Source organism: Salmo salar, chromosome 13, assembly GCF_965601325.2.
Source record: "Salmo salar chromosome 13, fSalSal1, whole genome shotgun sequence".
Lineage (NCBI taxonomy): Eukaryota > Metazoa > Chordata > Actinopteri > Salmoniformes > Salmonidae > Salmo > Salmo salar.
Window position 1 is genome coordinate 89,437,373 of NC_138303.1, and position 21,685 is coordinate 89,459,057.

A 21,685-nucleotide genomic window follows, 5' to 3' on the forward strand; every position below is an offset into this window, starting at 1 on the left:
CAGTACCACCTGTTTTCACTGACCAGAGAGGGGAACTACAACAAAGTAGCATAACACCACATCCGTTTTATGTTCCCAGCCTCTTTGTCAGATATTTATTCATCTACTTATGGCTGACAACATGACGAACGTGTGGATTTACTGCATGTCAAGTCTAAAACGGGTTGTCCGTGAAGAGGGCATAATACTGACTACTAACAATTTCAAACCAAAATCAAATGTTATCCATTACTGCAATACGTACAGGGGCAATCCATTACTGCAATACGTACATAACTATTATAGCAAAATATGAAGAACATCTTTGTGCCAGAAAATAAATTCCCTTCCGTGGTGCATTGAGTCAGTGGATTTTCATCGACAGTCCTAGCTAAATCCAGATACGTGGAAAGAGGATAATGTTGGGAGAGAGAGAGATTGAAGACATGTCTTTGAATGATAGTGATTATGAAACATTGGAGTCAGCCCCCCCCCCCCTCGCTCCTCGTCATCAGTAGCTACTGGCTGCTCTGCACTGCATCCCTACTCCTCTCCTACACCCCTCCCACTTTCCCCTCTAACTCCCTCCCTAACACACACACACACACTCTCCCAGTGTTAATGCAGAGCCTGCAGTGGATGCTCAAGCAGTATGAGCTTATCCCGTTTAATGCTACCTGCATCACTGGACCTAAAAGGGCAGACTAAGAGACATATACTCTTAAATGGTCCATCCTCCAGAGGAAAACAAGAGGGATCAAGGATAAAACCAGGGGGAACAGAACAGGCTCAGAAGGTAGCAAAGGAAAAGCAAGAGGGCGTTAAAAACAGTGAACGAGCAAAAAAAAACATCAAACCCCAGAAAATCCCTCTTGAGCAAAGCAGCTGCCAGTCCAGAGTTTTAGGAGACAGAGGATAGAAAGCAGCCTTGGGCTGAGGACCATAGAGAGGAGAGAAGTGACTGGAATGCAAAGATGAGGAAAAGGTGAGTGTGTCTATTCTCTCTCTCTCACACACACACACACACACACACACACACGAGACACCCCCCCATGGAATCCAAGACAAGAAAGCAACAATGCACACACAAACATACATGACTATGGTGCTACAGTAATTGAATCTTTGCACTGCTCCCTGTGCATCATTTCTCTGACTCCGCTTGCTGCGGGACTGGCCGGTGTCCCAGTCCTCTCCTTAGTCATTAACAAACCAATCTATTCAGCCCGTTCTAGTAGGAACAACTCCCTGCTCAATAGCTGACACTCACTGATTGGGCTATATATCGAACAGGCTAATTAACATCAGTGAAATGGGACAGCAGGGAAGTCACATCTCTAGTGATGTACAACCATCTTCTAAAAGGTATCCTCTACAGACTAATAGCCCAAGCCAATCAGAAAATCCTCTTCAAAACAGACTACAAGCCATTCGAGTCAAAGCATCACACTGCCCACTAGTCTGTTGCTAGGGAGGTTGGGGGAACTCCCTTCCTAAATAAATAGGACTGACTGCAGGGGTTAACGCCAAACATTTAAACCCTACTCACATACTCTATTGTATGCATAAGCATGCTGGAGAAGGCACATCTGCAGCACTGTGACGAGTATATATCTACACATGCCGCTTGATAACTATACCTGCATATTTATGGAGGTCGTGAGCCAGATGTTAGGGAGCCTCCATGGGGGAGAAAGAGGGCGAGGGTGGAGCAGAACGGGAGAGAATGAGATCTTAACCGTTGTCTCCAGTGTGTTCAGCACAGCTCACTGCAGTAACACAGCCTCTCCTCCACTACTGGTGCAGAGGATAGTCTCAATCTGCATCTCATTCACCGTGCTCTTTGTCTAATATCTATGTGGACTAGAAGCGTTTTTACTAAGACATGTTACTGCTTTGATATGTAGCCTAGCTAATAGTGGGCTTGCTATCATGTTTCGAACTAATTTATCCTGGCGTTTCCCCTGTGTTTCAAGGCGTGTGCTACTGATGCCCCCCAGTGTCCCTCCCCACTGTGTGGCCGTGCTATGGCTGTTGATGCTGCTGGGTCTCCAGGCCCTGGCTGTCTGCCCCCCTATGTGCACCTGTAACCACAGCCACAGGGAGGTGGACTGTTCCTGGAGGGGCCTGAGGACGCTGCCCCTGGACCTGCAGCACAACCTGCACTCCCTCAACCTGTCTCACAACCGCATCCACGACCTGGATGGCCAGCTGAGTACCTTCGTCCACCTCCGCACCCTGGACCTGTCCCACAACAGGCTGGTCCGCCTGCCCACCGCTCTGCCTAGAGCCCTGTGGGAGCTCCACACTGCAGCCAACCGCATCCATCTGCTGGACAAGAACGACACAGCCTACCAGTGGAACCTGCGGGTCCTCGACCTGTCCAATAACAAGCTGGAACGGGCCGTGTTCATCAACAACACCCTGACCAGCCTGCGCCTGCTCAACCTCAGCCACAACCGCTTCTGGACCGTGCCTACCAACATGCCTGCCAGCCTGGAGACCGTGGATCTTTCCCACAACTCCCTGGTGCAGATGCTGCCTGGCACTCTGGCACGGCTGTTCAGGCTGACCACCTTCTACCTACACTCCAACCGCTTCTCCTCTGTGGGCCCCGGGGCCTTCAGCCAGCTTGGCAGCCTGCGGCTCCTCTCCCTGGGGGAAAACCCCTGGGCCTGTGAGCACAAGACCAACATCACCCACCTGCTGGCCTGGCTCAAGCACACCTCCACCCGCGTGCTGGGCTGCCCCTGCCACACTCACTCTGTCTGTGGAGAGCATCCCCTGGACAGGACTGGAGGGTGGCACTTTGCCTCCTACACTCAGCCTCCCCTGGCTGCTGGTAATCAGGAGGAGCAGAGCCACCCTCCTCCTCCAGAGGCCCTCACCAGGTGGCCTTGGTACCTGTCCGAGTCTGCCCTGCTCAACACCCAGCTCCACAACAGGAGAGCCCCAGGACGCCCCAGTGGATCAGAGGACCACGACCTCTTCACAGACCAATACCCGTTCACCTCCACCCCTCTAGCCATTTCCACCCTGCCCACTGACAGGTCCCACACAGACAACAGATTGACAAGCACAGACAACCCTTTCCTAACAGACACTGCATTTACTACTGACAGCTTCTATACCACTGACAACCCCTCTACCATCACAAGGAGAACAGCCACCCTCCGCACCAGAAGTGTCAAGAGGCCTAACCAGGGTGGCTCCCCGGTACGCAACACCAGCCCAGCCCCCAGGTCTACACTCCCACTACTACTGAACCTGTGGTTCTTCCTGACTCACACCCGGTATGTCCTCTGAAAATTGAAGGAAATGTCTGGAGTTGGAGTAATGTCCTTGTCAGACTTTGGACATACAACTGCACAAACACACACAAATGAGTATCATTAAACCAACTTTGTTGTTTTCTTTCCATTTTGAATACTGTAAGACACTTACTCAAACAAACTCTTCTGCATTACATTAATCAATAACAATATACTGTATGACTTGCACAGGCAGAATCCATGTTCACACCATGCACACTAACACTACTAGTCTACCACTGTATGGACAGTATCATTATTGGGATACTGAACAAATACTTTAGTACTCACTATCTGCATAAAAGGTCCAAAGCAGCCATTTTTATCTCAATATCAAATCATTTCTGGATAATAATTAAATACCTTAGAGTGATTGTTTTCAATTAAATTGTTCAAAATTAGCTTCTTAGCAAATAGCAATTTCTCAAGCAAGAATTTTGCTAGGACTGTCTGGGAGTGGTCTGAGTGGGGAGAGAAAAGCTGAAAACTAGCTGTTCTTTCCAGGGGAGAATGACTGCCCCCTCTCATTGAAGCCACGGGAGTTCGAGGCCGACCATGGTACTGCAGGTAATGACTGGAGTGGAATAGGTGGAATGGTATCAAATACATCAAACACATGGTTTCCATTCTATTTGCTCCTTTCTGGCCATTTTTATGAGCCGTCCTCCCCTCAGCAGCCTGCAGGCATTGTTAGCAGAAAATAGGATCCCCCATTATAGTGAACGGAAAAATTGTAATCTTCGTTGTCAATCTTTGTGTAAATAAAAAAAGTTTTGAAGACAAACATGGTTCCAGTAATTGCTTCTAATACAGATGTAGGTCTTTGAACCAATTCTTTTAAAATCTCACACAGAAGTTAAGGATAATTGAGTTGCTAATGGCAGCACCCTGGTCGTCCTTCAATTCAACTTGAGTTCATCAATGAGAGCGCTATTGAGTCTTCACAGAGGAATGAATAGTGCCACGTGATCGATGGATTTGTACACACACACACACACACACACACACACACACACACACACACACACACACACACTTAGAGACTATGACCTTGACTCAGCAGCAGGTGGCACCATACTGTACCTTTATGTTTCCTACTGGTACCACAGCGGGCTACATCACTCAATCACATCCACAAATACTTGTGTGTGTGTGAGTGAGAGAGAGTGAGAGAATGTTCATGGGCTGTAGATGGGTGGATCTCAGCTAGAGACGTGGAAACAAACAGTTCAGTGATTTTCCATGGGTACAGCTAAACAGAAACGTCAGCCACCCCCGTTGTGGTGAGTTGCCAATACCTACAGTCAACTATAATGATGTCATTAGCCAGGTGCAATAAAATACCTCCTCCCAAACTGTTGGCTCTTCACAAATCATCACCACTGAAGCTGAGAGGGTGTACCTCATAATAACAGGTAAGTGGCAGATCTTTGAACGGTGTTGGTGGTCCCGTTGTTGTTATAATTGGTCAGATGTTTGAGATCAATTTGCTGGCATTCTTCGATCAAATCAGTTTACTAAGATTAACTTATTTAGAATGTACAGTGACCTTAATACAATACAGCTTTAATACGGAAACAGCTCATGAGAAATGTACTAGATTTACAAATGAAAGAGTAAAAAATGCTGTTCTACCTGGCATGCTTGGTGACTGTGGCATGTTGGTTGTCTTATGTCTACATTGGCAGTTTGACCACAGAAAGAGAATGCATGTTCGTAGTGGTGTGCTGCAAATGGTTGCGATGGCCATTTTCTTGCTGGCTCAACACGGGACTGCGATCGGAACCAACGGCACCGTTCCCACGAGCAGCGGCACCAACTCCAATCTCCCACTCTCCTCTCTGTGGGGGTTTGGCATCATGCTCCTGGCTCTGTCCCCCACTCTCCTGCAGCAGATAGCTACTCTCTGATGGCAGCAAGGCAGCTGTATTCACCATGCACTTCCTCAATCTGGGATGTCCAACTATTCTTTAACTACATACATTCTCACCCTAAGGAAGACCACGATGACCTGTACTCATTGGACACTTTATAAAAACCTTTTGTTATCTACTAAAATAAAATATAGCACACATGTTAAAACAACTATGTTTCTGAATAAATGCATCATGATAAAGTGAATACAGCGTTTTGTGACTTTCTGTTGAAATGTGACAGTCTGCAGGCCTCACCTGCGTGTGATGTAGTAGAAGACAGGGTTGCCGTTCTTGGAGGTGCCAGCCTGGTAGAAGATGTTGAGGGTCTTCAGGGCTTTGAACTCATCTTTCTCATGTACCTGGTGTCTGAGGGAGCAGGATCAAGACAGGGAAATACTTTGAGTACTACTAAAACAACCTCTGCCTCAGATGCTTTCATATCCTGTTTTACGAGACCGCTTTGTGACAGTGAGATCTACAGGTAACGGCTGAAATAAAGGAAATGCTTGAGTAAATAAGGAAATGCTTGAGTAAATAAGGAAATGCTTGAGTAAATAAGGAAATGCTTGAGTAAATAAGGAAATGCTTGAGTAAATAAGGGATACAAAGTACACCGGGTGTACAACGCATTAGGAACACCTGTTCTTTCCATGACAGAGAGGTGAAAGCTATGATCCCTTATTGATGTCACTTGTTAATTCCTTCTTAGTTCAGAGGGCAGAAGGAGGGGGGAGCAACTCAATATTAGGATGGTGTTATTAATGTTTGTACACTCAGTGAATATTGAAAGCAGGTGCTTCCACACAGGTGTGGTTCCTGAGTAAATTAAGCAATTAACATCCCATGCTTAGGGTATAAAAATTGCCATTATTTGTGCTACCATGGCTAAAAGATGAGATCTCAGTGACTTTGAAAGAAGGGTCTCAAAGGAGCATAGTGGGTTTAAAGTGTGTGTTGTGTGTGTGTTCTGGTCCCCACAAGGATAGTAAAACAAGTGTGTGTGTGTGTGTGTGCGCGCGTCTCAAGTCACCAGATCTCAACCCAATCTTCTCCCAATTATGGGAGATTCTAGAGTGGCGCCTGAGACAGCGTTTTACACCTCCATCAACAAAACAACAATTTAAGGAATTTCTCAAGGAAGAACAGTGCCACATCCCACCAATAGAGCTCCAGACACTTGTAGAATCTATGTGCATTGAAGCTGTTCTGGCCCAATGCCCTATTAAGCCACTATGTTGGTGTTTCCTTTATTTGGGCAGTTACCTGTATGTAATTAATAGTAACTTGATGTATGTACCTTGTCATAAACTCTTCGAACTTGGAGCTGGTGAGGTTGAGGCTGGACCAGTGGGTGTCAGCCACAGGTTTGTGCTCTGGGGGCCCCAGGTAGGCCAGGAGGGTGGCCATCTTGTCAAAAGGCCGTCTTCCCACTGCCTTATGATCCCTGATGAAGAACAACAAAGTTAGCAATAAATTCAGAGGTTACCATAACATCCAGTCTACTCTCTGATACACATCTGCCACATGCAGAAGGTACAGAGGTGTACAATAATATCAAACAAAGCCTCCTGTGAGATGGGCATTTGTTTATCCTAAAGATCTGGGTTATGTAAAACATCTTACCATCTTATCTCTTGTAACATCTAAGCCATAGATGTTCCATTCTGCCCACTCACCTGTTGCTAGAGAGGTACTGTCCTATCTTTTCCTGGTTGTTCCACAGCAGCCGGTGCAGGGCCAGAACGTTGCCATCACTGATGAAGGACAGGCTGTGGTTGACTGAGTCACTGGCAGGGCAGTCAGATGCGATGTCCAGGAAAAATCTACATCACATAGGTCAAAGGAACAAGATTTAGCGACGCATGCAAGGGTAATTAGTATCCAGTGAAAACATCCAATACATATCAATGCATTCTCAGAGAGGGAAGAGATCATTCTGTTATCATACCTTCTAGCTGCATCAAAGTTGCTTTTGACAAAGTCATTAAAAGGCCTCATGTGCTCCTCTTTGGTGAATACAACATGGTTGGCAATGCTCTGCTGGATCTGTAAGAGAACATTAAAACCATGTTAACAACAAGGCCAGATCCTCAAATAGAATATAGCATATTATTAAGACATATCAGCTTTGTATATATGTGCTCTGGGTATCCTGTCCTCTTACCTTGGACATGAGCTTAAGGCCCCTCTCAATCCTGGGAGGAGGTTTCTTATCCAGGATGCCTGCCTCATAGGGCGACACTATGGCAGGGTTGATAAAACGGAGGAACATGGCACTGCCCACCGCCCCTATGCTGTTCTGGGGGAAACGCTGGCTGACCACCTGTGTATGAGGGTGTTAGAGGGATGGTAAGAACAGGGGATGATTCATTGTTAGAGAGAGAGAGGAGGCGAGGGCATGGGTTGGAGAAGATAGAGGGGTAGAAAGAGTGCAGGGCGGAGAGTGGGGAGGGAGACAAAGTATTCCACAGTCTAGAGGACAAGATGGCCACATCATCACCTCCAAACCACATTCACAATGCTAGGCCCGCTTCAAAACTGAGTTAAGAGATTAAAAGGAAAGCAAGGTACCTGGGAATGTTGAAAAGGGGGAGAAGAGAATCTTAGACCAGTCCTAACTACTAGGGTAGACGTGATACTGTACGCTTCTGGAAAAAAAACACTGGGCGATGTTCAATTAAATCAATGTCCTAAATTGATCAAACTTTCTGCATGTCCGCATACTAAAATGGTATCAGTTGTAACAGACGTGTGTTTTAAAAGGGATATTGCAGCAGTGGAATTACTAGGCTGTGAGATAATGCAACCTCATGAAAAGTCTTGTTTCATTGCTGCTGGAATAAGACACGCTGTCATTAATGACCTGCAGTATTAGAGTGCTTTGAAAGGTCAGCCAATTACCAGGCCTCCACAGCTTACCCAGTCCCATCAACACAGAATATTTACCGCCAGCAATTTTGACCATCATGCCAATATGAAATCAGCCTATGATGGATGCACAACAATAGGTTGCAGATTTCAGATACGGTAATTGCAGTATAGAGAACTGAGGGTGTGGAGGTATTTCTGCACTGCGAAACTTAGCTAGTAATGAATTTCAGAGAAAACCTTAGGACTTTACAAGAGTTACACATTCCATGAAAACTTTCAAAAAAGCGGAGTGGATCCCAGGATCCTGAGTAGCACAGCACAACTATGTGCCAAAGTGCTCCTTGACCATCTGCAACATGAGCCTGTTATCATCGACCCCCAAACTCCTTTCAACACCACGTTTAGTTTCTTGCCCTAACACAATAGAGCTGATTCAAAATTATCAAAGCTTGATGATTAGTGGATTATTTGAATCAGCTGTGTAGTGCTAGGGGAAACAACAAGAAGTGTAAAGAGCCTGGGAAACCCTGGGTTAGGTTAAGGGTTCTGGAAAACAGGACTTTGAATAGGAATAAATGTGTTGGTCCCCACAAGGAGAGTAAAACAAATATGTGTGTGTGTGTGTGTGTGTGTGTGTCAAGTCACCAGATCTCAACCCAATTGAACACTTCTGGGAGATTCTGCAGCGGTGCCTGAGACATTGTTTTCCACCAACAACAACAAAACATCAAATGATGGAAATTCTCACGAAAGAATGTCGCTTCCCTCCAATAGAGTTCCAGACACTTGTAGAATCTATGTCAAGGTGCATTGACGCTATTCTGGTGGCTCGTGTTTGCCCAACACCCTATTAAGACAGTATGTTGGTTCCAAATTCCATGAGAGCTTTCAAAAAAGCGGAGTGGATCCCAGGATCCTGAGTCGCACAGCACAACTATGTGCCAAAGTGCTCCTTGACCATCTGCAACATGAGCCTGTTATCATCGACCCCCAAACTCCTTTCAACACCAACCCCACACCAGTAACAGCAGTGGATAGGAATACTGTAGTTTCACCAGTGCCACCAGTTTGTTTGTGGTGAGCATACATTAAAATCCATATAAACTCATTTGAAAGTAAAAGTATTAGTAGTGGGATTTCAGGTGAGGATTGTAAGGAGGGCGGGAGTATAAAGTAGTTTAAGGTGATAGAACAGCAAGAGGGTGAATGACTTTCCCTTTCTTTCAACAGAGTGGCCCGGGAGAACATTCTCTGAACTTACTGCTTTTTTGCTTTCCTTTTTCTCTTTAACTGTGGCTTTATTCAGTAGAGAGTGGCAAGTTGCCTACAGAACAGAGATGGGCACAAAAAAAGTCACGGCAAACACACACCACAAACACGCACTGCACAAATACTTCTACATTCATATAGACACCGCACAAAAGTGCAAATCTTACCTTTTGATGTACATTTACCTAGTTCATAAAAACCACCCTGAAAACATTATGGTGGCCATTGCAGAAAAAGTTAAAATCTTCAAATAAATGGAACCCTGTCCGTTAAGATGGGGGTTTACAGATTGTGGAGTGGGTTGGAGTTGGCAATTGAGGTGTGCAGTCTAATATGTACCTGGAACAGGCAGTGACAGACACTGCGCAGCTGAGGGGGGAACTCTGTGGAGGAGTTGATGATGGCCAGAAAGAAGCGGTTGGTGATCTGCAGCAGGTTCCTCTGGTTCTCCTCCAGGATCTCACTCTGCTCCAGCCTGCAGCCGGAGACATGGAACCAGCCAGTTACAACCACAGACACAGCAGGAGATACAGAACCAGTCAAAACCAGAGACAGCAACAGAGCGTCGGACAATTCTTCTTCCATGTTGCAAAAATAAATAATCTAAGATGGTAGTGAGGGGGCTGCCTTGGTTTAAATAGTACAACTGGAAAACAAAGTGGGTGAATGAGTGTATGTGTTGTGTCTGTGGGGTCAGGGGAGTCAGGGGGTAGGGTACCTGGTGGGGTCCACCTCGAAGCTGATGAGCTGCCACTCTGGGGCGGTGATGACCCCTCTGAGTAGAGGCTCTAGAAGCTTCTGCAAGTATGTGGCCCCATACACCTGAAAACAGCAGAGGGGGGGAATACACAAACTCAAAACAAACATTTTAGAAAGCAGGCACCATGCTTATTTGAAAGCCAAAGAGCACATACAGTTGAAGTCGGAAGTTTACATGCACCTTAACCAAATTCATTTAAAATCAGTTTTTCACAATTCCTGACATTTAACCCTAGTAAAAAATGCCCTGTCTTAGGTCAGTTAGGATGTGAAATGTCAGAATAAAAGTTGAGAATGATTTATTTCAGCTTTTATTTCTTTCATCACATTCCCAGTGGGTCAGAAGTTTACATACACTCAATTAGTATTTGGTAGCATTGCCTTTAAATTGTTTAACTTGGGTCAACCGTTTTGGGTAGCCTTCCACAAGCTTCCCACAATAAGTTGGGTGAATTTTGGCCTATTCCTCCTGACAGAGCTGGTGCAACTGAGTCAGGTTTGTAGGCCTCCTTGCTCGCACACGCCATTTTGCCACAACTTTGGAAGTATGCTTGGGGTCATTGTCCATTTGGAAGACCGATTTGTGACCAAGCTTTAACTTCCTGACTGATGTCTCGAGATGTTGCTTCATTATATCCACATAATTTTCCTGCCTCATGATGCCATCTATTTTGTGAAGTGCACCAGTCCCTCCTGCAGCAAAACACCCCCATAACATGATGCTGCCACCCCCATGCTTCACGGTTGGGATGGTGTTCTTCGGCTTGCAAGCCTCCCCCTTTTTCCTCCAAACATAACGATGGTCATTACGGCCAAACGGTTCTATTTTTGTTTCATCAGACCAGAGGACATTTCTTCAAAAACCACAATCTTTGTCCCCATGTGCAGTTTCAAACCGTAGTCTGGCGGTTTTTGAGCAATGACTTCTTCCTTGCTGAGTGGCCTTTCAGGTTATGTCGATTTAGGACTCGTTTTACTGTGGATATAGATACTTTTGTACCGGTTTCCTCCAGCATCTTCACAAGGTCCTTTGCTGTTGTTCTGGGATTAAGTTGCACTTTTCGCATCAAAGTAGGTTCATCTCTAGCAGACAGAACACGTCTCCTTCCTGAGCGGTATGTCTGCGGGGTCCCACGGTGTTTATACTTGCGTACTATTGTTTGTACAGATGAAAGTGGTATCTTCAGGCGTTTGGAAATTGCCCCAAGGATGAACCAGACTTGTGGAGGTCTACAATTATTTTTCTGAGGTCTTGGCTGATTTACACTGCTCAAAAAAATAAAGGGAACACTTAAACAACACAATGTAACTCCAAGTCAATCACACTTCTGTGAAATCAAACTGTCCACTTAGGAAGCAACACTGATTGACAATAAATTTCACATGCTGTTGTGCAGATGGAATAGACAACAGGTGGAAATTATAGGCAATTAGCAAGACACCCCCAATAAAGGAGTGGTTCTGCAGGTGGGGACCACAGACCACTTCTCAGTTCCTATACTTCCTGGCTGATGATGTTTTGGTCACTTTTGAATGCTGGCGGTGCTTTCACTCTAGTGGTAGCATGAGACGGAGTCTACAACCCACACAAGAGGCTCAGGTAGTGCAGCTCATCCAGGATGGCACATCAATGCGAGCTGTGGCAAGAAGGTTTGCTGTGTCTGTCAGCGTAGTGTCCAGAGCATGGAGGTGCTACCAGGAGACAGGCCAGTACATCAGGAGACTTGTAGGAGGGCAACAACCCAGCGCAGGACCGCTACCTCCGCCTTTGTGCAAGGAGAAGCAGGAGAAGCACTGCCAAAATGACCTCCAGCAGGCCACAAATGTGCATGCGTCTGCTCAAACGGTCAGAAACAGACTCCATGAGGGTGGTATGAGGGCCCGACGTCCACAGGTGGGGGTTGTGCTTACAGCCCAACACCGTGCAGGACGTTTGGCATTTGCCAGAGAACACCAAGATTGGTAAATTCGCCACTGGCGCCCTGTGCTCTTCACAGATGAAAGCAGGTTCACACTGAGCACATGTGACAGAGTCTGGAGACGCCGTGGAGAACGTTCTGCTGCCTGCAACATCCTCCAGCATGACCGGTTTGGCGGTGGGTCAGTCATGGTGTGGGGTGGCATTTCTTTGGGGGGCCGCACAGCCCTCCATGTGCTCGCCAGAGGTAGCCTGACTGCCATTAGGTACCGAGATGAGATCCTCAGACCCCTTGTGAGACCATATGCTGGTGCGGTTGGCCCTGGGTTCCTCCTAATGCAAGACAATGCTAGACCTCATGTGGCTGGAGTGTGTCAGCAGTTCCTGCAAGAGGAAGGCATTGATGCTATGGACTGGCCCACCCATTCCCCAGACCTGAATCCAATTGAGCACATCTGGGACATCATGTCTCGCTCTATCCACCAAGGCCACGTTGCACCACAGACTGTCCAGGAGTTGGCGGATGCTTTTTTTATTTATTTATTTATTTAATTTATTTTTTATTTCACCTTTATTTAACCAGGTAGGCAAGTTGAGAACAAGTTCTCATTTACAATTGCGACCTGGCCAAGATAAAGCAAAGCAGTTCGACAACATACAAAAACACAGAGTTACACATGGAGTAAAACAACATACAATCAATGATGCAGTAGAAAAAAATAAGACTATATACAATGTGAGCAAATGATGTGAGATAAGGGAGGTAAAGGCAAAAAAGGCCATGGTGGCAAAGTAAATAAAGTATAGCAAGTAAAACACTGGAATGGTAGATTTGTAGTTTGAAGAAAGTTCAAAGTTAAAATATAAATAATATGGTGCAAAGGAGCAAAATAAATAAAATAAATAAATACAGTAGGGGAAGAGGTAGTAGTTTGGGCTAAATTATAGATGGGCTATGTACAGGTGCAGTGATCTGGGAGCTGCTCTGATAGCTGGTGCTTAAAGCTAGTGAGGGAGATAAGTGTTTCCAGTTTCAGAGATTTTTGTAGTTCGTTCCAGTCATTGGCAGCAGAGAACTGGAAGGAGAGACGACCAAAGGAGGAGTTGGCTTTAGGGGTGACCAGAGAGATATACCTGCTGGAGCGCGTGCTACAGGTGGGTGCTGCTATGGTGACCAGTGAGCGGAGATAAGGGGGGACTTTACCTAGCAGGGTCTTGTAGATGACCTGGAGCCAATGTGTTTGGCGACGATTATGAAGCGAAGGCCAGCCAACAAGAGCGTACAGGTCGCAATGGTGGGTAGTATATGGGGCTTTGGGTGACAAAACGGATGGCACTGTGATAGACTGCATCCAGCTTGTTGAGTAGGGTATTGGAGGCTATTTTGTAAATGACATCGCCGAAGTCGAGGATTGGTAGGATGGTCAGTTTTACGAGGGTATGTTTGGCAGCATGAGTGAAGGATGCTTTGTTGCGAAATAGGAAGCCAATTCTAGATTTAACTTTGGATTGGAGATGATTGATGCGAGTCTGGAAGGAGAGTTTACAGTCTAACCAGACACCTAGGTATTTGTAGTTGTCCACAAATTCTAAGTTAGAACCGTCCAGAGAAGTGATGCTGGACAGGCGGGCAGGTGCAGGCAGCGATCGGTTGAAGAGCATGCATTTAGTTTTACTTGTGTTTAGGAGCAGTTGGAGAATAAAGGAAAGCCGCACACTCTAAGAGCTCAGATGCAAAATTTTTAATAACCAACGTTTCGACAGCGAAGCTGTCTTCATCAGGGTACCTGTCGAAACGTTGGTTATGAAATTTTGGCATCTGAGCTCTTAGAGTGTGCAGCTTTCCTTTATTTTCTAGTGTTCTACTCCGCTAGCCAGCACCTCGCCTTTATAGGTGTGCGTTTCTTTTTTCTAGGAGCAGTTGAAGACCACGGAAGGAGAGTTGAATGGCATTGAAGCTCGTCTGGAGGGTTGTTAACACAGTGTCCAAAGAAGGGCCAGAAGTATACAGAATTGTGTCGTCTGCATAGAGTTGGATCAGAGACTCACCAGCAGCAAGAGCGACATCATTGATGTATACAGAGAAAAGAGTTGGCCCAAGAATTGAACCCTGTGGCACTCCCATAGAGACTGCCAGAGGTCCGGACAGTAGGCCCTCCGATTTGACACACTGAACTCTGTCAGAGAAGTAGTTGCTGAACCAGGCGACGCAATCATTTGAGAAACCAAGGCTACTGAGTCTGCCGATGAGGATGTGGTGATTAACAGAGTCAAAAGCTTTGGCCAGGTCAATGAATACGGCAGCACAGTATTGTTTCTTATCGATGGCGGTTATGATGTCGTTTAGGACCTTGAGCGTGGCTGAGGTGCACCCATGACCAGCTCTGAAACCAGATTGCATAGCGGAGAGGGTGCGGTGGGATTCGAAATGGTCGGTAATCTGTTTGTTGACTTGGCTTTCGAAGACCTTAGAAAGGCAGGGTAGGATGGATATAGGTCTGTAGCAATTTGGGTCAAGAGTGTCACCTCCTTTAAAGAGGGGGATGACAGCAGCTGCTTTCCAATCTATGGGAATCTCAGACGACACGAAAGAGAGGTTGAACAGGCTAGTAATTGGGGTTGCAATAATTTCGGCAGATAATTTTTTAAAGAAAGGGTCCAGATTGTCAAGCCCAGCTGATTTGTAGGGGTCCAGATTTTGCAGCTCTTTCAGAACATCAGCTGAATGGATTTGGGAGAAGGAGAAAAGGGGGAGGCTTGGGCGAGTAGCTGTGGGGGGGTGCAGTGCTGTTGAATGCAGTAGGGGTAGTTAGGTGGAAAGCATGGCCAGCCGTAGAAAAATGCTTATTGAAATTCTCAATTATAGTGGGCTTATCGGTGGTGACAGAGTTTCCTATCCTCAGTGCAGTGGGCAGTTGGGAGGAGGTGTTCTTATTCTCCATGGACTTTACAATGTCCCAGAACTTTTTAGAGTTTGAGTTGCAGGAAGCAAATTTCTGTTTGAAAAAGCTAGCCTTGGCGTTTCTAACTGCCTGTGTGTATTGGTTTCTAACTTCCCTGAAAATTTGCATATCGTGGGGGCAGTTCGATGCTAATGCAGAACGCCACAGGATATTTTTGTGTTGGTTAAGGGCAGTCAGGTCTGGGGAGAACCAAGGGCTATATCTGTTCCTGGTTCTGTTCCTGGTTTAGTCCAGGTCTGGGAGGAGATCCCTCAGGAGACCATCCGCCACCTCATCAGGAGCATGCCCAGGCGTTGTAGGGCGGTCATACAGGCACGTGGAGGCCACACACACTACTGAGCCTCATTTTGACTTCTTTTAAGGACATTACATCAAAGTTGGATCAGCCTGTAGTGTGGTTTTCCACTTTAATTTTGAGTGTGACTCCAAATCCAGATCTCCATGGGTTGATAAATTGGATTTCCATAGATTATTTGTGTGTGATTTTGTTGTCAGCACATTCAACTATGTAAAGAAAAAAGTATTTAATAAGATTATTTCTTTCATTCAGATCTAGGATGTGTTGTTTCAGTGTTCCCTTTATTTTTTTTGAGCAGTATATTTTGATTTTCCCATGATGTCAAGCAAAGAGGCACTGAGTTTGAAGGTAGGCCTTGAAATGCATCCACAGGTACACCGCCAATTCACTCAAATGATGTCAATTAGCCTATCAGAAGCTTCTAAAGCCATGACATGATTTTCTGGAATTTTCCAAGCTGTTTAAAAACATAGTCAACTTAGTGTATGTAAACTTCTGACCCAATGGAATTGTGATACAGTGAATTACAAGTGAAATAATCTGTCTGCAAACAATTGTTGGAAAAATTACTTGTGTCATTCACAAAGTAAATGTCCTAACCTACTTGCCAAAACTATTGTTTGTGAACAAGAAATTTGTGGAGTGAAAAACGAGTTTTAATGACTCCAACCTAACTTCTGACTTCAACTGTAGTGTGTCATATCCTTTGTCAGAGAGCAGGGGTATTTTGCATAGTAAAAAAGTTTGTCCACATTTTCATGCCTGGGCACCCAGCCAGTCATGTTGTGTACCTTAAAGCAAAAGGTCATGATTTTACTGGCCAGACTGTTTCCTCTGAAAAGTGTCTGCATGGAGTCAGCAAGCTCCACCTCCTTGGAAAACATGTTCCACAGCAGCTGGTAGAGGAGGTGGCGTGAGTCAAAGAGAGTCACCAGCACCCGCGCCAGCTCATCCTGACAGGAGAAAATCATTGTTACTGACACAGCTCACACTCTGACACCTACAATCTACACAACACTGGCACAGCACTGATGCAACACTGGTGCATTCATTCATATTCATACCGCAACAATCGCAGTGAGGTACAGTGGCGTAATATAAGCTAAAACAGTGTGAACACTATTTGCTTTAAATGTTATTCCATTCACACCCCCAGGTGTAATATAAATGTAAAGATGTCAGGTCCCAGAGAAAGGACAGTGGGTGGTGAATAGACTACATACCCATTGGGAGCAGGGCACTACGTTGGCCAGTGCCATGGCAATAGGCAGCTCTCCCTGGTCTCCCATCATGGTGACCAGCTCCACCAGCCTCTCAAAGCGGTCAGCAAGCACCGTCTCTGCCAGCGTGTCAAACTCTGTCCCCTGCTGCAGGATCTTAGTCAGCACCTCCATGAAGGTGGCCCGCGTCTGCAGGTCCTTATGGTAGCCCAGACCTACACACACAGAAAGAGAGAGAAATGTATTGTAATTTTACCTAAGTGTGACAAGAGGGAAGAACCTTGACCATGGGCAAGTATTGTTTTAATGACCCTACACTAATGATGAATTAGATGTAATCAACAGAGATCCAATTAAAGCCACTTCCACTATTACATCTTATTTCGCATGTTAATCACTTTAAACATGAAGCAGCCAACCAAAGAGTGAGCCTAAGCCTCATTCCTGATAAGTTGATTGTTACGTGTTACGTTTTTCTTGTTCCCCATTTTCCCGTTAGTGTGTTTGTCTTGGGCATTACAGGTGTACCGAGTTGCGGCTAACGATGGTGGGCGTGGCTGTAGCTGATTACAGAGAGGATATCTGTTTGCCGTGTGAGAGGAGAAGAAGAGAGAGGGGGAGAGAGAGAGGACACTTGTTTTTTGTTTGACTATTTGTGTTAATTTCTTTGTTTGTGTTTCAGCCTGTCCTCCTGAGGCGCTCCACCCTACCTAGGTCCTGGAGAAGGGAAAAGGTAGATCTGCCCATGGGTGTACATTCTCACGTAGATAACCCATTGTTTTATACACTAGGTTAGCCGGGCGGGTGTCACCCTTGTATTTTTTTGGAACCAGGTAGGACAGTGGGTTAGGGCTTAGAGTGTGTTAGGAAGGATTAGGTGTGTAGAAGACGAGGGACCTTTTGTTTATTTTCATTACTTGGACCCCGATCCCAAACATTCCCTTCTCTTACCTTCCCTTGTTGTGGTTGTTTTGTTTCTTACTGATTATTTATGGGTGTTCTATATTGTTTATTTAACTAATTCACTAAACATCCCTTGAGGGTTAAAATTGAGTTCTGGTTGTGGTCTGATTTATTTATCGCTCATTGCACCCCACATTTCTTCCCCTTTCATCCGTGTTACCTGGTGTGTTTAGGCCCAGGCATTTACGTCTCCTCCTCAGACGAGCTACACCCGAGGGGAGAACGTAATATTGATATATTAGGTTTCCAGACTGACCAATGGAGTGCATGAGGCCACTGTCCACATTGGCGTTGAGGAGGTTGGACATGGCCAGGACGGTGCAGTGTCTGAGGGAAGCCAGGCGTCGAGACATGCCCCTCTTCCTCCCTGCCACCTGCTGCCCATCATCCTCCACCTCACTGCAGTCATTCAGCAGGTTCATGAACAGGGTGAAGTACCTGGGAGGAGAAGGAGAAAGATACTCTACTCATTCTCTTTTAGAACATTTTATTAAGTAAGCCACATTGCATAAGTAATGAACTTCAATAGTAATAGTGAGTAAAGAGAAGATAGCTGGCGTACTTGAGGAAGAGCTGGGACTTGGCCTCCATCAGTTCCACTCCGTCTCCCTCCTCAGGCTGCAGGGGCAGGCCAGCTAGCAGAGACACCACCGCCTCCATACTGGCCTGGTCTAGGTCCCTGTGTATCACACAGCACAAAGCAGGGGTTAGAGGTCAGATCAAATCACATTTTAATTTCACATGCTTTGTAAACAACAGGTTTAGACTAACAGTGAAAAGCTCACTTCACAACGACGCAGAATAAAATTTAAAAAAAATATATAAAGAAAGTAACATGAGGAATAAATACACAATGAGCAATGATAGCTTGGCTATATACATGGGGTAGCAGTACCGAGTCTATGTGCAGGGGTACTAGGAAATTGAGGTAGATATGTACATACTGTATAGGTAGGGGTAAAGTGACTAGGCAACAGGATATATAATAGACAGTAGCAGCAGCAGCGTATATATCTCTGATGGAGTGTCAGTATGTGCAAGTGTGTGGGTAGAGTCCAGTGTGTGTGCATAGAGTCAAAGGGTCAATGCTGATAGTCCGGGTAGCTACTTGGTTAATTTAGTACAGGTAGCTATTTGGTTAATTTCGTACAGGTAGCTAGTCGGTTAACTGTTGGCTTGGAGTTCAACCCCAGTTATGTACTGGGCTGTATGCACTACCCTCTATAGCATCTTGCGGTCAGATGCTCCTTTGTCTTGCCGACATTGAGGGAGAGGTTGTTGTCCTGGCACCTCACTGCCAGGTCTCTCTGACCTCCTCCCTATAGGTGGTCTCATCGTCGTTGATCAGGTCCACCACCATTGTGTCATCGGCAAACTTGATGATGGTATTGGAGTCGTGGGTGAACAGGGAGTACAGGAGGGGGCTAAGCACGCACCCCTGATGGGACACCGTGTTGAGGGTCAGTGTAGCGAATGTATTGTTGCCTAACCTGACCACCTGGGGCGGCCCGTCAGGAAGTCCAGGATCCTGTTGCAGAGGGAGGTGTTCAGTCCCAGGGTCCTTAGCTTAGTGATGAGCTTGAGGGCACTATGGTGTTGAACTTTGAGTTGTTGTCAATTAACCGCATTCTCAAGTAGGTGTTCCTTTTGTCCAGGTGGGAAAGGGCAGTGTAGAGTGCAATAGAGATTGTGTCATCTGTGGATCTGTTTGAGGGCTATGCAAATTGGAGTGGGTCCAGGGTTTCTGGGATGATGGTGTTGATGTGAGCCTTTCATGGCTACAGATGTGAGTGCTACGGGGCGGTAGTCATTTAGACAGGTTAGGTTGGCATTCTTGGACACAGGGACTATGGTGTTCTGCTTGAAACATGTAGGTATTAGACTGGGTCAGGGAGACGTTGAAAAAGTCAGTGAAGACACTTGCCAGATGGTCAGCCTATGCTCTGACTACGCAGCCTGGTAATCCGTCTGAATGTTAACGTGTATAAAGGTCTTACTCACATCGGCTACAGAGAGCGTGATCACACAGTCATCCAGAACAGCTGGTGCTCTCATGCATGGTTCAGTGTTGCTTGCCTCGAAGCGAGCATAAAAGGCATTTAGCTCGTCTGGTAGGCTTGCTTCACAGGACAGCTCTCTGCTGGGTTTCCCTTTGTAATCCGTGATAGCTTGCAAGCCCTGCCACATCCTGATGAGCGTCAGAGCTGGTGTAGTAGGATTCGGTCTTAGTCCTGTATTGACGCTTTGTCTGTTTGATGGTTTGTCGCAAGGCATAGCAGGATTTCTTATAAGCGTCCGGATTGGTGCCTGTAAGTCATGGCTTCTTGTTGGGATATGTACGGTCACTGTGAGGACTGTGGCGGAAGAATCAGAATTAGTTAGGTAACATAGATAATTAAGATGTCTTATCTGCATAATATGCTTATATGATATGCTTGTTATAAGAATGCATCCCTTCGGACTCTGGTGTTGGCAGTTGCACTTCCTCCCTCAGCTGGGGCTTAGTCACCTGGGGCCCAGAGAGGGGAGAAGTCAGGCTTGTCTTTCACATGTCTCTGGTGCTATGCAGCATATCAGAAAGAGAAGAGGACAGGAGAGAACATTGTCTTCATATGTGAATGTGTCTTTACCTATTCTAAACCGTGTGAAGGGATGGCATGATTGATGGGGAACCATGTACTTGTCTCCACAATGTCTGAGCCAGTCACTACCTCCTTGGGGGAGATAAGATCTGAGAAAAGATATGTGGGGTAGTGTCTGGAACCATTGTATGTCATCTCTGATGTAGCACCTAACCTGGGGGAGTGTATGACCTAGAGGCTCACTCCCCTCAGTGAGCTTGTCCAGGCTTGCAGTCAAGAAGGGGGGGGGGGGGGGTAGTAGTAGTACAGTACCTGGTAAGACACTTGACATCATCATCAGCTGCCTGGTTTGAGGTGCCCATCACCCAGTCTGTTAGGTACTCCACCATCTTATTCCTGCCAAGGACAAACAGACATTAATTGACTGTATGTAAACGCGATGTCATGGTCTTTGTATTACTCCGTATCAGTTGATATGTTGCGGTAAACCTGGACAGTACAGAACATGTTTGACTGACAGTCTAGACTCCAGGAGGACATTCTCACCTGAACTTTATCTCTTGGTAGAAGGCCAGGTCGTCTCGATCTCTCACCTGAACTTTGTCTCTTGGTAGAAGGCCAGGTCGTCTCGAACTCTCACCTGAACTTTGTCTCCTGGCAGAAGGATAGGTCGTCTCGATCTCTCACCTGAACTTTGTCTCTTGGCAGAAGGATAGGTCGTCTCGATCTCTCACCTGAACTTCATCTCCTGGCAGAAGGACAGGTCGTCTCGATCTCTCACCTGAACTTCATCTCCTGGCAGAAGGACAGGTCGTCTCGTCTCTCCATCATCACCTCCACCAGTTGGCACAGCTTGGTCTTCATCTGGATGGCATGCACCATGTTGCCCAGGATACGCACGTACCTGCCAACACAACACAGGGCATGGGGAGAATAAGAGTGGGCAGTGTGCTCACAGCACCAACGGTCTCATAGTCCAGGGTCAGCACGCCATGGAGGAGAGGAGCGAAGGCTTTTACCTGACCAGGTTCAGCATCATGGTCTCTATGCTGGCCTGTCCCAGGTGCTCTGAGCTGCCCTCAGTGTGGTTGTCCAGTAGGTTCTTCATGATGGCGATGGTCTGCTCCACAAACTGGGTGTTAGTGTCATTGATGGGAACCTAAACAGATACAAAAAATTATACATTTTACCACACAGGTTAACAGTGTCTTTGGATTTACAGGTTCAACCCTTTTCACTGTACATGTGTATGTGTTCCTCTCACCGGCCCCTGTGCGTCGAAGAAGCGGCTGATGCTGTTCTTCAGTTTGTTGAAGAGCATGGGGTAGAGAGCTGGGCTGAGCTCCAGGCCCACCAGATCCTTAACATTGGTCCGGATCTGAACACCCTTTTCATGGCTGCAAACCATGAGGGACAGCAGGCGGTCCAGGAAGCGGCCCAGGGGCGTCTCCGTGTTCCCCTCACAGGAGCCCATGGAGATCATGGAGCCCTTCCTCTCACTGAGAGGCCCCATGGGGGGGCTGTAGGTGGCCAGGCCTGGGGCGCTGCGCTGCTGCAGACACACCCCCCCCAGAGCACACAGGAAGCCAGTCATGTTGATCCACTCCTGGACAGATAGGAGCAACAGAGGGACAAC

At 46.4% G+C, this 21,685-nt stretch overlaps 2 protein-coding genes and 1 long non-coding RNA gene across 6 annotated transcripts in view; 2 read left to right on the plus strand and 1 right to left on the minus strand.

Moving 5' to 3' along the window:
- LOC106567758 (neurofibromin) overlaps nucleotides 1-21,685 on the minus strand; it is a 77,938-nt gene that overhangs the window by 25,404 nt on the left and 30,849 nt on the right. For 3 of the 4 annotated variants that reach the window (XM_045692333.2, XM_014137461.3, XM_014137465.3), the window contains exons 20-35: nucleotides 21,314-21,655; nucleotides 21,069-21,208; nucleotides 20,831-20,953; nucleotides 20,362-20,445; nucleotides 18,030-18,146; nucleotides 17,724-17,905; nucleotides 16,508-16,719; nucleotides 16,076-16,237; nucleotides 10,065-10,168; nucleotides 9,686-9,821; nucleotides 9,339-9,401; nucleotides 7,371-7,529; nucleotides 7,155-7,252; nucleotides 6,883-7,029; nucleotides 6,504-6,650; nucleotides 5,462-5,572 (exon numbers count right to left, since the gene is read on the minus strand). In XM_045692333.2, coding sequence (XP_045548289.1) covers nucleotides 5,462-5,572; nucleotides 6,504-6,650; nucleotides 6,883-7,029; nucleotides 7,155-7,252; nucleotides 7,371-7,529; nucleotides 9,339-9,401; nucleotides 9,686-9,821; nucleotides 10,065-10,168; nucleotides 16,076-16,237; nucleotides 16,508-16,719; nucleotides 17,724-17,905; nucleotides 18,030-18,146; nucleotides 20,362-20,445; nucleotides 20,831-20,953; nucleotides 21,069-21,208; nucleotides 21,314-21,655 — 2,327 coding nt within the window. The remainder of the gene's footprint in view (nucleotides 1-5,461; nucleotides 5,573-6,503; nucleotides 6,651-6,882; nucleotides 7,030-7,154; nucleotides 7,253-7,370; nucleotides 7,530-9,338; nucleotides 9,402-9,685; nucleotides 9,822-10,064; nucleotides 10,169-16,075; nucleotides 16,238-16,507; nucleotides 16,720-17,723; nucleotides 17,906-18,029; nucleotides 18,147-20,361; nucleotides 20,446-20,830; nucleotides 20,954-21,068; nucleotides 21,209-21,313; nucleotides 21,656-21,685) is intronic. The other variant, XM_045692332.2, reaches the window with a different exon arrangement.
- LOC106567760 (oligodendrocyte-myelin glycoprotein-like) lies at nucleotides 1,824-3,285 on the plus strand. The gene has a single exon (XM_014137466.3). It carries the CDS (start codon nucleotides 1,912-1,914, stop codon nucleotides 3,283-3,285), a length of 1,374 nt encoding a protein of 457 aa, XP_013992941.2. The 5' UTR covers nucleotides 1,824-1,911.
- LOC106567762 (uncharacterized) lies at nucleotides 4,466-5,411 on the plus strand. The gene is made up of 2 exons (XR_001320151.2): nucleotides 4,466-4,705; nucleotides 4,979-5,411. It is a non-coding gene; the product is annotated as an uncharacterized LOC106567762 (long non-coding RNA).